General features: G+C 43.6%; 2 protein-coding genes across 4 annotated transcripts in view; one reads left to right on the top strand and one right to left on the bottom strand.

The window, feature by feature from the left end:
• Window positions 1-10,549, top strand: part of ptprz1b (protein tyrosine phosphatase receptor type Z1b) — a 39,628-nt gene extending 29,079 nt beyond the window's left edge. For 2 of the 3 annotated variants that reach the window (XM_031582669.2, XM_031582670.2), the window contains exons 13-30: window positions 1,374-1,518; window positions 1,774-1,871; window positions 2,053-2,138; window positions 3,045-3,065; window positions 3,352-3,448; window positions 3,713-3,795; window positions 3,971-4,105; window positions 4,274-4,408; window positions 4,876-5,039; window positions 5,291-5,426; window positions 5,646-5,792; window positions 5,904-5,997; window positions 7,793-7,866; window positions 7,954-8,082; window positions 8,347-8,496; window positions 8,703-8,845; window positions 9,091-9,226; window positions 9,696-10,549. In XM_031582669.2, coding sequence (XP_031438529.1) covers window positions 1,374-1,518; window positions 1,774-1,871; window positions 2,053-2,138; window positions 3,045-3,065; window positions 3,352-3,448; window positions 3,713-3,795; window positions 3,971-4,105; window positions 4,274-4,408; window positions 4,876-5,039; window positions 5,291-5,426; window positions 5,646-5,792; window positions 5,904-5,997; window positions 7,793-7,866; window positions 7,954-8,082; window positions 8,347-8,496; window positions 8,703-8,845; window positions 9,091-9,226; window positions 9,696-9,839 — 2,117 coding nt within the window. In that variant the 3' untranslated portion in view covers window positions 9,840-10,549. The remainder of the gene's footprint in view (window positions 1-1,373; window positions 1,519-1,773; window positions 1,872-2,052; window positions 2,139-3,044; window positions 3,066-3,351; window positions 3,449-3,712; window positions 3,796-3,970; window positions 4,106-4,273; window positions 4,409-4,875; window positions 5,040-5,290; window positions 5,427-5,645; window positions 5,793-5,903; window positions 5,998-7,792; window positions 7,867-7,953; window positions 8,083-8,346; window positions 8,497-8,702; window positions 8,846-9,090; window positions 9,227-9,695) is intronic. The other variant, XM_031582671.2, reaches the window with a different exon arrangement.
• Window positions 10,550-11,238: 689 nt separating this feature from the next.
• Window positions 11,239-12,500, bottom strand: part of ndufa5 (NADH:ubiquinone oxidoreductase subunit A5) — a 1,989-nt gene continuing 727 nt past the window's right edge. The window contains exons 2-4 of the mRNA XM_031583399.1: window positions 11,955-12,071; window positions 11,660-11,725; window positions 11,239-11,434 (exon numbers count right to left, since the gene is read on the bottom strand). Coding sequence (XP_031439259.1) covers window positions 11,333-11,434; window positions 11,660-11,725; window positions 11,955-12,071 — 285 coding nt within the window. The 3' untranslated portion in view covers window positions 11,239-11,332. The remainder of the gene's footprint in view (window positions 11,435-11,659; window positions 11,726-11,954; window positions 12,072-12,500) is intronic.

Raw genomic sequence — 12,500 nt, 5'->3', positions numbered from 1 at the left:
TCTGTAATGTTATAGGTTTTTTTTTTTATGTTGATTGTGATGAGTGTTGATTGTGGATGATTGTGATGAGTGTTAAAATGAAAGCCTGGTAGTAGGTTTTCTAGTGATTTAGCATCAGCCTCAGCAGTTCGGCTATTTCCCCGTTGCATCCTACTTGTCCTACTTAGTCAGTGACTTCTCTTAGGTGTAAATTATAGCCTTGGCTCTCACAAACTTCACAGATCACAATCATGCGCATCTCAGTGCATACTCGCACTGCTGTTGCCCCTCTCCGATTGAGTACAGACATGGTGTTGGTTCCTCTCCTGTCGTCTCTTCCTCCTCCTTCTCCAGGATTGGCATCACCTCACCACACAGGGGATGCCTTGTGCCCTCCACTTTGTTCCTTCCAGCCAGACACTGCCCCCTGGTGGCTGTCTTGGTTTCTTGCTTCTTTAAGGTAGAGCTCCTTCCTCTTTGCTCTCGCTGCAGTGGATCTGTAGGTGCCTCTGCCTTGCTCCTCTACATCTTCTAGTACAGGCAGTCCCCACTGATGCCAGTAACCATACCAGGCTTGTCTCTTACAGCTACTGCTACCAAAATGCACAGGGACACGTCCTCCCCACCCCACCCCTCTATCCTCACTGATGAAGGCCCTAGCACACTGCTTACCCAGGGGGAGAGCAGTGGCTCTGGGCCAGCCATCTTCCTGGAGGAACTAGAGCGGGAGTGGGAGAGGGAAAACCCCTCGTTGGTGGCAATCGAAACACGAACACACTTGCACGCGGCCACGGAGGAAGACCGCAACGCGAGAACAGGGCAGGATGGGAAGCTGATGGTCAGCGCTGAGAAGGAGGCCGTGTCCAGGTTTTACTTTGAGAGCACGAGGGCCAGAGGCGCTGAGGAGATGAAGCCAGATAGAGCGGACGCAGCCCCCGGGGCGCCTGCCTTTGAGGGGGAGGACAGTGGCTCTGGAGAGAGCGTGCTGCTGGAGATCTTTCCAAACGCTAAGATATCTGTAGAGATCACTTTGACCAAACTCACAAACACGGAGCCTTTGGATGGGCCCTATACAGGTAACATGTCGAGTCAGATGGGACCTGTTTGTGCTTTGAGGAAGAAGGTCTTTTATCACACCTGCAGTATTATGTCGGTGGAGCCATTGCTTCCTCAATGACCTGTTGTCATCACTGGAATTAATTAAAGAAAAAATGAAACAGAATATGTATTGTATGTTGATCAAATGAATGTATCATTCCATCAGATGGATGCTTTGTCTGTCCCACTGTTACCAGGGTTATTTGCATCTTTTACACTTACAGAGGAATTAGACGTAATCAAAGGTTGGTGTACTCAGCTGTAGCACTCCTAAGTAGAGTCTGTCTCCCTCACAGAGGCCAGTAACAGCAGCCCCGAGTCCCGGGTGGGCATGGTGGGGGGCGTGGAGAGGGAGAAGCGCACGGTGGTACCCCTGGCAGTGGTGTCCACCCTCACCATCCTGTGCCTACTGGTGCTGGTGGGCATCCTCATCTACTGGAGGTAAAGAACCCTGGCATGTCAAAGAAGCGGTGGCACTGGATGGGCTTCAGGCCTGATGTCAGGGTCCATGATAAGTCTTAATAACAATACTTCAACTATTACTAATATGTTTGCTCTTCATATTGCTCTCAATGCTGTTGCAATTGTTATTAATTGTAATTGTTATTACTGTAAGATACCAATATGACAGAGGTCTGCAGTCTCGTACTCATCTGCATCCCATCTTTGTAAAAGTGGTAGAGTGTGTTTTTACAGGAAGTGTTTCCAGACGGCTCACTTCTTTGTGGAGGATAACACCTCTCCCAGGGTCTTCTCAGCTCCATCCACGCCCCTACTCTTACCCACGGGCACAGGTAGGTTAAATCACGCTTGCTCTCAGATCTACACACACATAGTGACAGAGACACACACAAACACACGTCCGAGCAATCACTCTTCCACACGTTGTCTCCCTCCCACACACACACATACACACACCAGTATATGTAGATGGTAACCTTTTAATACCAGCTTTTTGTGTGGTTTTGTTTGTAGAGGAGAATGAAGCCCTCCCTGTTAAGGACTTTGTGAAACATGTCGCTGAGCTTCACACCACACACACGTTCTCTAAAGAGTTTGAGGTACGTCACACCCTCCCCACACATCGACTTACCTTCCTCTACCTCACTCTCTCCCCCACACAGCAACTTACTACATATTAACTACATTCTGTAGAGAGTGACTTGATGCTTGCAATCATCATTTTCTATTCAGCAAAGAGAAGAACCATATTATGGAAGCTGGTTTACCACACTGGCCAGAGATACATAGGAAAGGTGGTCTGGTGAAGTCGGTGATGGCAGAGGTTGTTTGGCAAAGCAGTTGCTTGCATTGACGTGGATTTCTTTTTCTCAGTGAAGATTTGTATTCTTAACAGAGCCACACATAAACCAACAAAAAAAACTTTAATCTGGTTTCTGTAATTCAATTCAAGTAAAATTCAACCTTTGAGTTGCAGAGGTTCTCTCTCTCTCTGGACATTAGAAATGATACAATTATGTATTTGTAATGGAGGGGGATATAAAAATCATTTTCTTTTGTCTGCCGTGATAATGTCACGACCTCCCCCGTTGTGTTGTTGTTATTGTTGTTGTTGGTGAGCATGCGTAGGAAATATGGACCAGCACGCTCACTGCCTGAGGGCACTTCTGTGTGTACAGACTGTGGTCAGACTGCATGACCTTACCACACAACACAGCAGACCCAGTCAGATATAACCCCCCCCCCACCCCACTCTGTAGCATGAGTGGCCATGACCACACCAGAGGTCTCTCTCACCCCTTCTCCCCCCTCCCCCACCTCCCTCTTCCTCTTTCTTTCTTTCTTTCTTTCTCTCACTCTCTCCTTCTCCCTCTCTGTATCTCTCTCTTTCTCTCCCTCTCGCACACACCTACTATTTTACCTCATGTATCTGCACTTGCTGTTCACCGTCTGGTCATGGAATTTCATTGCTGTGCTTTCTGCATTCTCACTCCCCCCCTCATTAGATCTTGAAAGAGTCTTACGAGGTAAGACACTTCTCCCTTTGATGTTGTTTTTTTTCTTCTTCTTCTTCTTCTTTTTTGGAGTTCTTGTTCATGGTGTCGGTAGCCGTAGTGGTCCTGCGTACCTCTCTATCTGTCTCTTGTCTTTTTCTTACTGAAGTAGTTTTTCATGGCAGTAGTTTGTTTGTGTGTTTGTTTGTTTGTTTGTTTGTCTGTATGCATGGTTTCTGCATGCTGTGTGACACAGTGTTTAGTCTGCTACGAGGATCTGGGGCTCCATGTGACCAGGTTTTATAAACGGTTCTTCTAGGAGATTCAGTCCTGCACTGTGGACATGGGCATGACCACCGACAGCTCTAACCACCCAGACAACAAGGGCAAGAACAGATACATCAACATCCTGGCCTGTAAGAGTCTCTCATATTAACACACACACACACACACACACACACACACACACACACACACACACACACACACACACACACACACACACACACACACACACACACACACACACACACGCGCCCACACACACACGCACACACACACACACACACATACATACATACAGTTATGGGCAAACACACATAGGCATTTTACACACGCACAGATTTGCATGCACATGTAATTAGACACATACCTAACTTGATTTTTTGTGTGTGTTTTAGACGACCACAGCCGAGTGAAGCTGGCACCCAATCTTGATAAGGAGGGAGAGTGCGGAGACTACATCAACGCAAACTATGTGGATGTGAGGCTCTGGAAAAAAAACAAAAATAATCACCAGCTCTAACACAGGCTTAGACCTCTCCATTTCAAATGAAGACACTACTCTAATACATGTGTCCCCACTGTAGGCCTTCAACCACCCCAAAGCCTTCAATTCAAATGAGGACACTACTCTAACACATATGTCCCCACTGTAGGCCTTCAACCACCCCAAAGCCTTCATAGCAGCCCAGGGCCCAATGAAGGCCAGTCTGGAAGACTTCTGGAGGATGGTCTGGGAGCAGAACGTGGGTGTGATCGTCATGATCACCAACCTGGTGGAGAAGGGACGGGTAAGCCATGCTGCAGACCTTCCTGAGTTAGTGATGTCGTTTTGGGGTGACCTGACCTGCTTTAAGTCTGGTGTGATATCACTAGAATGGTCAGTGGTATCAGTGGAGGAATCAGTGATGATGCATTAACTAGTGTGGTTACACCGGCTCTGTGTTTTCTTCTTGCAGAGGAAGTGTGATCAGTACTGGCCAATGGACAACCAGGAGGAGTATGGATGCTTCTTGGTCACTCTGAAAAGCACCAAAGCCCTGGCCTACTACACACAAAGAACATTTACCTTGCGGAACATCAGCATCAAAAGGGTCAGTGAGGAATGGTTAAAGAAGTGCATCCCGTGCTCCACTGACCTCATTTTTATCATTCAATAGAAAAGTCCTTTTTACGGCTGATTAGACCCTTTCAATTCCATTAGGAACTGGGAAGATTCTATATCTGTCTAGTCCATTATAAGCTTGTCATTCTTAGAAAGAAAGGTTCTTCCCTCGAAAAAGCCCTAGGCAGTTCTACCTACCTACCCCTAGATCTTTATATTATAAGGATCGTTTGGATTCTTTGGGCTATCTGCTTTATAGAGAAGAACTGTATTGTCAAAGGGTTCTTTTTAAAAGTCATGAAAGAAAAATGCCATCCAGAACCTCATCCAGAACCCTAAAGTGTTCCTCTATAGGGAACTTATTATTTTCAGACAGTACAAGAACTTAAAAAAAGAACTGCTGTAGAGAGGAAAGAGATCTTACTTTTCATGTTCGCCCTCTGTTCCTTCTCACAGGGGTCCCAAAAGGGCCGCAGTCAGGAGCGGATTGTCCGCCAATACCACTACACCCAGTGGCCTGACATGGGGGTCCCAGACTACACCCTGCCTGTCCTGTCATTCGTCCAGAAGTCCTCACGGGCCCGGACCGCTGACATGGGGCCTGTGGTGGTCCACTGCAGGTCTGCAGCAGCAGAATTGCATGATAATACTTTAGAGAAAACTATTAAACTATTATAGAGAACTATTAAGTTAAGTTAGAAAATGGGAAATCCCAAATGCCTCCGTTGATGTTGATGGTTTTAATTAAACTGGTCATTGGCATATGTGCACTGATTTAACGTATGCATTCTAGACTTTCGAACAAAGGTGGTGATGTTAAACAGTGGTAAAGAGTATGAGAGTACCATTCCAGTGTTTGCTTTGCCCTCAGTGCTGGCGTGGGAAGAACAGGTACCTACATCGTGCTGGACAGCATGCTTCGGCAGATCAAAGAGCAGGGCACAGTGAACATCATGGGCTTCCTGAAACACATCCGCACACAGAGGAACTTCCTGGTGCAGACCGAGGTAAGAATCGGCATAATCTACACAGTCCATGAACGTATAACCTGGGAAAACAATGTTTCAAGACATAGAACAAATTATCATGGTTCTCACACCAAAAACGTCTCCATAGAGAGCTCTATCATATCAATTGTTTATCTTCCATATATGCTTTATGTATGTACAGTGTGAGTTTCCATGGCAACATCCACCATTGTGAGGCCCTTCTCTCTGTCCCGACAGGAGCAGTATGTGTTCATCCACGATGCCCTGGTGGAGGCCATCCTCAGCAAGGAGACAGAGGTCTCCTCCAGCCGCATCCATGCCTACGTCTCCGACCTCCTGACCCCCGGCCCCTCGGGCAAGACCAGGCTGGAGAAGCAGTTCAAGGTAGGGATGAAATAATGATGATTCCCTCCTGGATGGATGGTGCTTCACATACAATGGGCTGCAGGGTGGATTTGACCTTTTTTATTTATTTGGGTGTGTGCGTTTCTGCAGCTGGTTAGCCAGACCAATGTGAAGCAATGTGATTACACATCTGCGCTAAAAGAGGGCAACGTGGAGAAGAACAGGACCTCCTCTCTCATGCCAGGTGGGTGGCGAACCATGTGACCCTGTGATTGAATAGCTTTCAGATGATTCCATTTACATTTAGTCATTTAGCAGAAGCTTTTATCCAAAGCGACGTACAAAGGAGGGAACAATCAAGCCACGAGCAATAGAGACCTAGTGGAACAATAAATAAATACTACTTTACATACAGTGTGGAAAATAAGTATTTGAACCCCTGCCGATTTCGCAAGTTTGGCCACTTGCAAAGAAATGTGTGATCTATAATTGTAATAGTAGGTGTATTTTAACAGTGAGAAACAGAATATCAACAAAAAAATCCAGAAAACTGCATTTTATAACATTTATGACTTAATTTGCATTTGATGCAGAAAATAAGTATTTGAACCCCTAGCAAAACATGACTTAGTACTTGGTGGAATAACCCTTGTTGGCAAGCACAGACGTCAGACTTTTCTTGTAGTTGGTCACCAGGTTTACACACATCTCAGGAGGGATTTTGGTCCACTCCTCTTTGCAGATCCTCTCCAAATCCTTAAGGTTGCGTTTTCAATGGGAGGGAATGAGGGAATGAGGTTCAAGCCCAATATTCCACATTACATGGCCCCATCCATAGTCCCCTCGATGCAGTGGAGTCGTCCTGTACCCTTGGCAGAGAAACAGCCCCAAAGCATAATGTTTCCACCTCCATGCTTGACGGTGGGGATGGTGTCATATTCAGCATTCTTACCCCTCCAAACACGGCAAGTCGAGTTGATGCCAAAAAGCTTGATTTTGGTCTCATCTGACCACATCCTGTCTCCCAATCCTCCTTAGAATCATTCAAGTGTTCATTGGCAAACTTCAGACGGCCCTGTACATGTGCTTCCTTGAGCAGGGGGACCTTGCGAGTTCTGCAGTACTTCAGACCATTACGGCGTAGTGTGTTGCCAATGGTTTTCTTGGTGACTGTGGTCCCAGCTGCCTTGAGATCATTCACAAGCTCCCCCTGTGTAGTTCTGGGGTTATTCTGCACCTTTCGGATGATCACCGATACCGCACGGGGGGATATCTTGCATGGAGCCCCAGACCTAGAGCGATTGACAGTTGTTTGGTGTTGCTTCCATTTACGAATAATCGCACCAATAGTTGTCTGCTTCTCACCAAGCTGCTTGCCGATGGTTTTGTAACCCATTCCAGCCTTGTGCAGGTCTACAATCTTATCTCTGACGTCCTTGGTCAACTCTTTGGTCTTGCCCATGGTGGTGAGGTTGAAGGTGTGAAGTATGATTCTTTGGACAGGTTTCTTTTCTACACGTCACCAGTTGAGATCAGGTGTACCCTGTTAGGCCTAATGAGGACTAATCTGTGTGCTTCTTGGGCACATAACTGGTCATTGGGAGCCAGAATTCTTGCTGTTGGCTTGGGGGTTCAAATACTTATTTTCTGCATCAAATACAAATAAAGTCATAAATGTTATAAAATGCAGTTTTCTGGATTTGTTTGTTGATATTCTATTCCTCGCTGTTAAAATACACCTACCATTACAATTATAGATCACACATTTCTTTGCAAGTGGCCAAACTTGCGAAATCGGCAGGGGTTCAAATACTTATTTTCCCCACTGCAAGAAATAAAATAAAATAATAATAATACATAATCAAATACAAATACAATTATTGTTCATTGATGTTCATATGAACAATAGTTCAATAGTTGCTATTACCTTTTTTTTTATGTGTTTACTGAGTTGTCGTGTGTTTTATGCTGAACTCTTTCATGATTTCTAATTTTTTATATGAATTATTTATCTATTTATTGTATTTTATGTACTGAAGTGGAGAGGTCCAGAGTGTGCCTATCCACTACACCAGGAGAGTCCTCTGACTACATGAATGCCTCTTATGTCATGGTAACAGAAGACAATGATTCCCCATTGTGAACATGTTTTGACGGCACTGTAAAGACCTGCTCTGACCTTGTGTTGACTCTGTTTCAGGGTTACCGTCAGAGCTGTGAATTCATCATTACCCAGCACCCTCTGCCCTGCACAATCAGGGACTTCTGGAGGATGATCTGGGACCACAACTCCCAGATCATTGTCTCCCTTCCAGACATCCATGGCCAGGTCAGTCAGTCAATCGATACCACAAATCCTGAGAAGACCTTCTTTTTAATATGTTAATTATACACATTTTAATGTAAAAAAAGCATCAGTAACATAATTGAACATAACATAACATATTTGTTGTATCTACTATCAAGCACCCTTTGTTACAAGTAATAATGCTTCAGCAGACACATATCTATTGAGACAAACCTTAGCCATTCAGTGACATTTAGGAGGAGGCAAGATGCATGTTCACCCCACTCTCCTTTCACCCCCTCTTAGGTTGAGGAAGATGAGTGTGTGTACTGGCCCATTAAAGACCAGCCAATCAACTGTGAGACATTTACTGTAACCTTTACTGGGGAGGACAATGTGTGTTTGCCTAATGAGGAGCTGTTGGTAGTTCATGACTTTCTACTGGAAGCTACACAAGTAAGTATGTTGTATTAGCTTTGTGTGTGCATGACTCAACCGACATGATTATTTGTTTAGTTTCGTTTTGTGCACAGATTGTGATAAATGATGTCTACAGGTGTGCTACTTCTTCAGCCTCACTATAAAATGTTAGGTGAAGGAGGAGAGCTGCAATTGTAAGAGAACTTACTGCCCTTGCCCGTGTGTGTGTGTGTGCGCTCCAGGATGACTATGTTCTGGAGGTGCGTCAGTACCGGACCCCTCGCTGGCCCAACCCAGACAGCCCCATGAGCAACACCTTTGAGCTGATCAACATCATCAGAGAAGACACGCGTCACCGGGAGGGAACCATAGTCGTTCACGATCGGTATGGCATTGTTATCCTAGAACTCCAGAGTTCCAGAGACATGCATTTTTGTTATGTACTCAGTGACACTGCAGATGCTGGTCTCAAATGGCTCTATGAGGTCTGATGTGGTCTTCCATACTTTAGTCCCTCCTTATCTACCATGCAATTCATACAACCAAAATATTACGAAAGATATGAACATGTGCTCCCTCTACTGTTTCTTGACCTTGTCCAGTATTACTGAGGTCTGTTTTACTGAACAGGTATGGGGGGTCCACTGCTGGAATGTTCTGTGCCGTGACGACGTTGGCAGACCAGGTGGAGGAGGAGAACTGTGTGGACGTGTACCAAACGGCCCGGATGACCAACCTTATGAGGCCGGGGGTCTTCACTGACATGGTAAGAGCAGAGTTCCTCATCGGCCTCTTCCTGGGTCTTGTTTCCCATTTCACTCCACTGTTGCTGAATTGTTTGTGCACCAATCAGGAATACCCTTACAATTTGTTCTGAAGTAAAGAAATGTTTTGAAGGAAAAGGCAACCGCAAAAGCAGACATTAAATAAACCATGCACACCTGCAAACAAATAAACCATGAGAATGTAAAACCTTTAAATTGTCCTCCAAACAATGAAATATGCATAGAACTGTTTGTTTGTTTGGAGGACTATGTCTTACTATTGACTTATTTGCTCTTTATTGCTGCACTATGCTGGAAATGCAGATCATGGTTGCTTTGTCTTAAGTGCTAAAACTATTCCCAGACACTGAAGGGCATCAAGTCATCACAGCCCAAATGTCAATATATTCACAAAAACCTCATTCTTCTGCTTTTGTGTTCTTTATCCCCCCCCCCCCCCCCCCCCCGCAGGAGCAGTATCAGTTCCTTTTCAAAGCTATCCTGAGCCTGGTGAGCACCAAAGAGGACGAGAAGACCCTGCGGTCCTCCGAGAACAACGGCACCATCCCCACAGGCTCGGCCAATGCCACCGAGAGCCTTGAGTCCCTCATGTAACCATGACAACAACCCCTCGAAAGAAAGAATGCTATGTTTTATTGTGCAAAAACAAGTGAACTGTGTAGTGGAGGAATGTGGTTTGCTTTGCCCTAAAAAAAAAAAAAAAAAAAAAAAACTCTGCCTGTTTGTCTTTGGTGCTGGATACTATGTGGTCTTGTCATTTGTGCCTTTTTTCATTTCTTGTTGTTTGTCAAATTGCTTTGATACAATTGCATTGTTGTAACTAATGCCAAATGTTGTATTGTTGGACTGCTGTCTGTTTGATTTGCTGAGGTCATTGGTTTAATTTGATTTAACCACTTCTAAAATGTAATTTGTGGGTAATCCGTTTTAAAAGAGGGAGATATTGTCTATTTTTACAGATGCTCTGGTTTTGAGATGCAACCTGAGGTCAAAAATCGATATTGTAAATAAAGAGTTGTCAGATGCTATTGTATGGGGTGGGGGATATGGAAAATAATATTCTAACTTGTAAATAGTTAATATCACATCAACAGACCAAAACTATTTATACGACTAGATTTTGTATTTTACTACAGTCTGTTTTGTAGCTTTAACTGTCTTACCTGTCTTTTGATAAATTAGTTGAAATATTGGATCATGTTTTTAATACCTGCCCTTATGTATCTTTTATTATGAATCCTACTCATGGAATGTTGGGGTTTTCTATCTGTAGCTGTACATGGGAATAACAATCTTTTCAAGGCGGCCGTCTCTTCAGTGTGTAACTCCAACACGAATAGCCATTAAGTCATTGCCACACAATGATTTTAAAAACATATATACTCTCTCCTACCCCACCTCTCAAAGCCTTTCCAACACATATCATTTGTGTGATCTTTTAAGCAATTTAACATCTTTGGCTGATTGCGCTGGTAAAGTATCTGTCTGTACAAACACTTTCAGTAAATCTCACCATGCCTCGTTAGTGATTTAAAATCACAGCATGACATCTTTACCATAAATGTTCTGGCTCTTCTATGCGCTTAGTTTGGGCATGTTAATAGTCCCCTTTATGTATCTCAGACCACTGGCGCCCTCTACAGTTAAAATCAGGTATGTGTAAATTTGGAAACATTCACTACCATAAACATTATACAAGCCTATTTTCAAAGCTGTTCCACATCATATATCCTTTGCAAATACACTATTCAAATACTAGACTTTGAGGCTGGAGTAAATAACTTCCATTTGTCAGTAATAGCAGACGGTACTCATTTTGAATGTTCTAAAGATTTCCAGAGTAGAAATGCCATTACTTTTTCCATACCTGGCCTTTTTATAAGGAAAGCTAAACACTAATAAGACAATGTGTAGTGTATGTGCAGCTGGTAGCTTACAAGTCTGCTATGTGGATGTATCTATAAAAGAAAGTAACGATTGTACATACAGTTAATATATTTACAGACAGTTTTATTGGTTACTTGGAGCATAAATAACTACATCAAAACAAAATTAACCTGAAATATTTGTTCTTGAGTTGAGCCTACTTAGATCGGCCATTTCCATTGATTAGGAGGTGGTTCATCAATGAGTGGTTCCCATGGTTTCCATTCTGACATCTTCCTAGCCAAAGACAGCTCAAATTCGGCCTGCAGAGGTGGGAGCATGTTAACATCTTACCGGGGGGGAAGGGCACTCAATTTAAGAGAGAAATTCATGACCACTGTGCACTGAAAAATGAATAATACCTGTGCACTGGAATAACACCTGTGCACTGGAATAACACCTTTGCACTGGAATAACACCTGTGCACTGGAATAATACCTGTGCACTGGAATAATAATAATACCTGTGCACTGGAATAATAATAATACCTGTGCAATGACTTCCTCTATCTGACCACCATTGATCTTCTGCTCCAGTTTTCCTACATTTGACACCTACAGAATTGGAACAGAATATAACATTACAATATCATTCAGAGCGCGAGTCTCATGCTCATGGCAACGTTCCACAGCAATATTAAGTAACTTACAAGACAATGTTTCATGTTTCGAATCAACCAATCACACTATCTGGTATCTTTAATTTCACTTTCCGGCTATAATCTTGTATAAGGGACTAGGGAAGTAATCAATTGTTCTTTGCATCTATTCCGGGAAACATTACCGTTTTCACTGCTTCGAACCGGTCGTTGACAATTTGCTCAGTGTACTTCCTGTAGGCAGCATCCTGGGGCATGGTTTGAAGGGCGCCCAGGATCTTGGTGTAGAGAATCCTCAACCGCTATGAGTGAAATAAGTTAAACCAATAATTATTATGAGTAATAAACGAATAGGCTAGTGAAAAATACACTTGTCTCACTAATGTCATATATAGACACATTCCAAAAGATAGGAAACTCTCCACAAGTTTTGCATTATATACACCCTCATTTTTGTAATTACGTTGCATTGAAGTGAGAATAAGAATGAGTATTACCACACTGTGCCTTATATTCCAGGTTATAATGCACACCTCTTAACCATTTTTTGGACGCATCTCACATCAAATAGCCTTCATCCCTTAAAACGATCAATGGCTAACATATTTCCATTGAAAACGAATTGAACCTGACCAAAGAACCTGTACTGACAAGGTAAAGTCATTTCTTGCAAGAGTTATGACTATACTGCCTGGCATTCTAAATTGGTCTTTACCAAGTCTTGTGTCCTA

The sequence above is a fragment of the Clupea harengus genome, chromosome 16, assembly GCF_900700415.2.
Source record: "Clupea harengus chromosome 16, Ch_v2.0.2, whole genome shotgun sequence".
Lineage (NCBI taxonomy): Eukaryota > Metazoa > Chordata > Actinopteri > Clupeiformes > Clupeidae > Clupea > Clupea harengus.
This window is presented reverse-complemented; position numbering and strand designations above follow the sequence as displayed.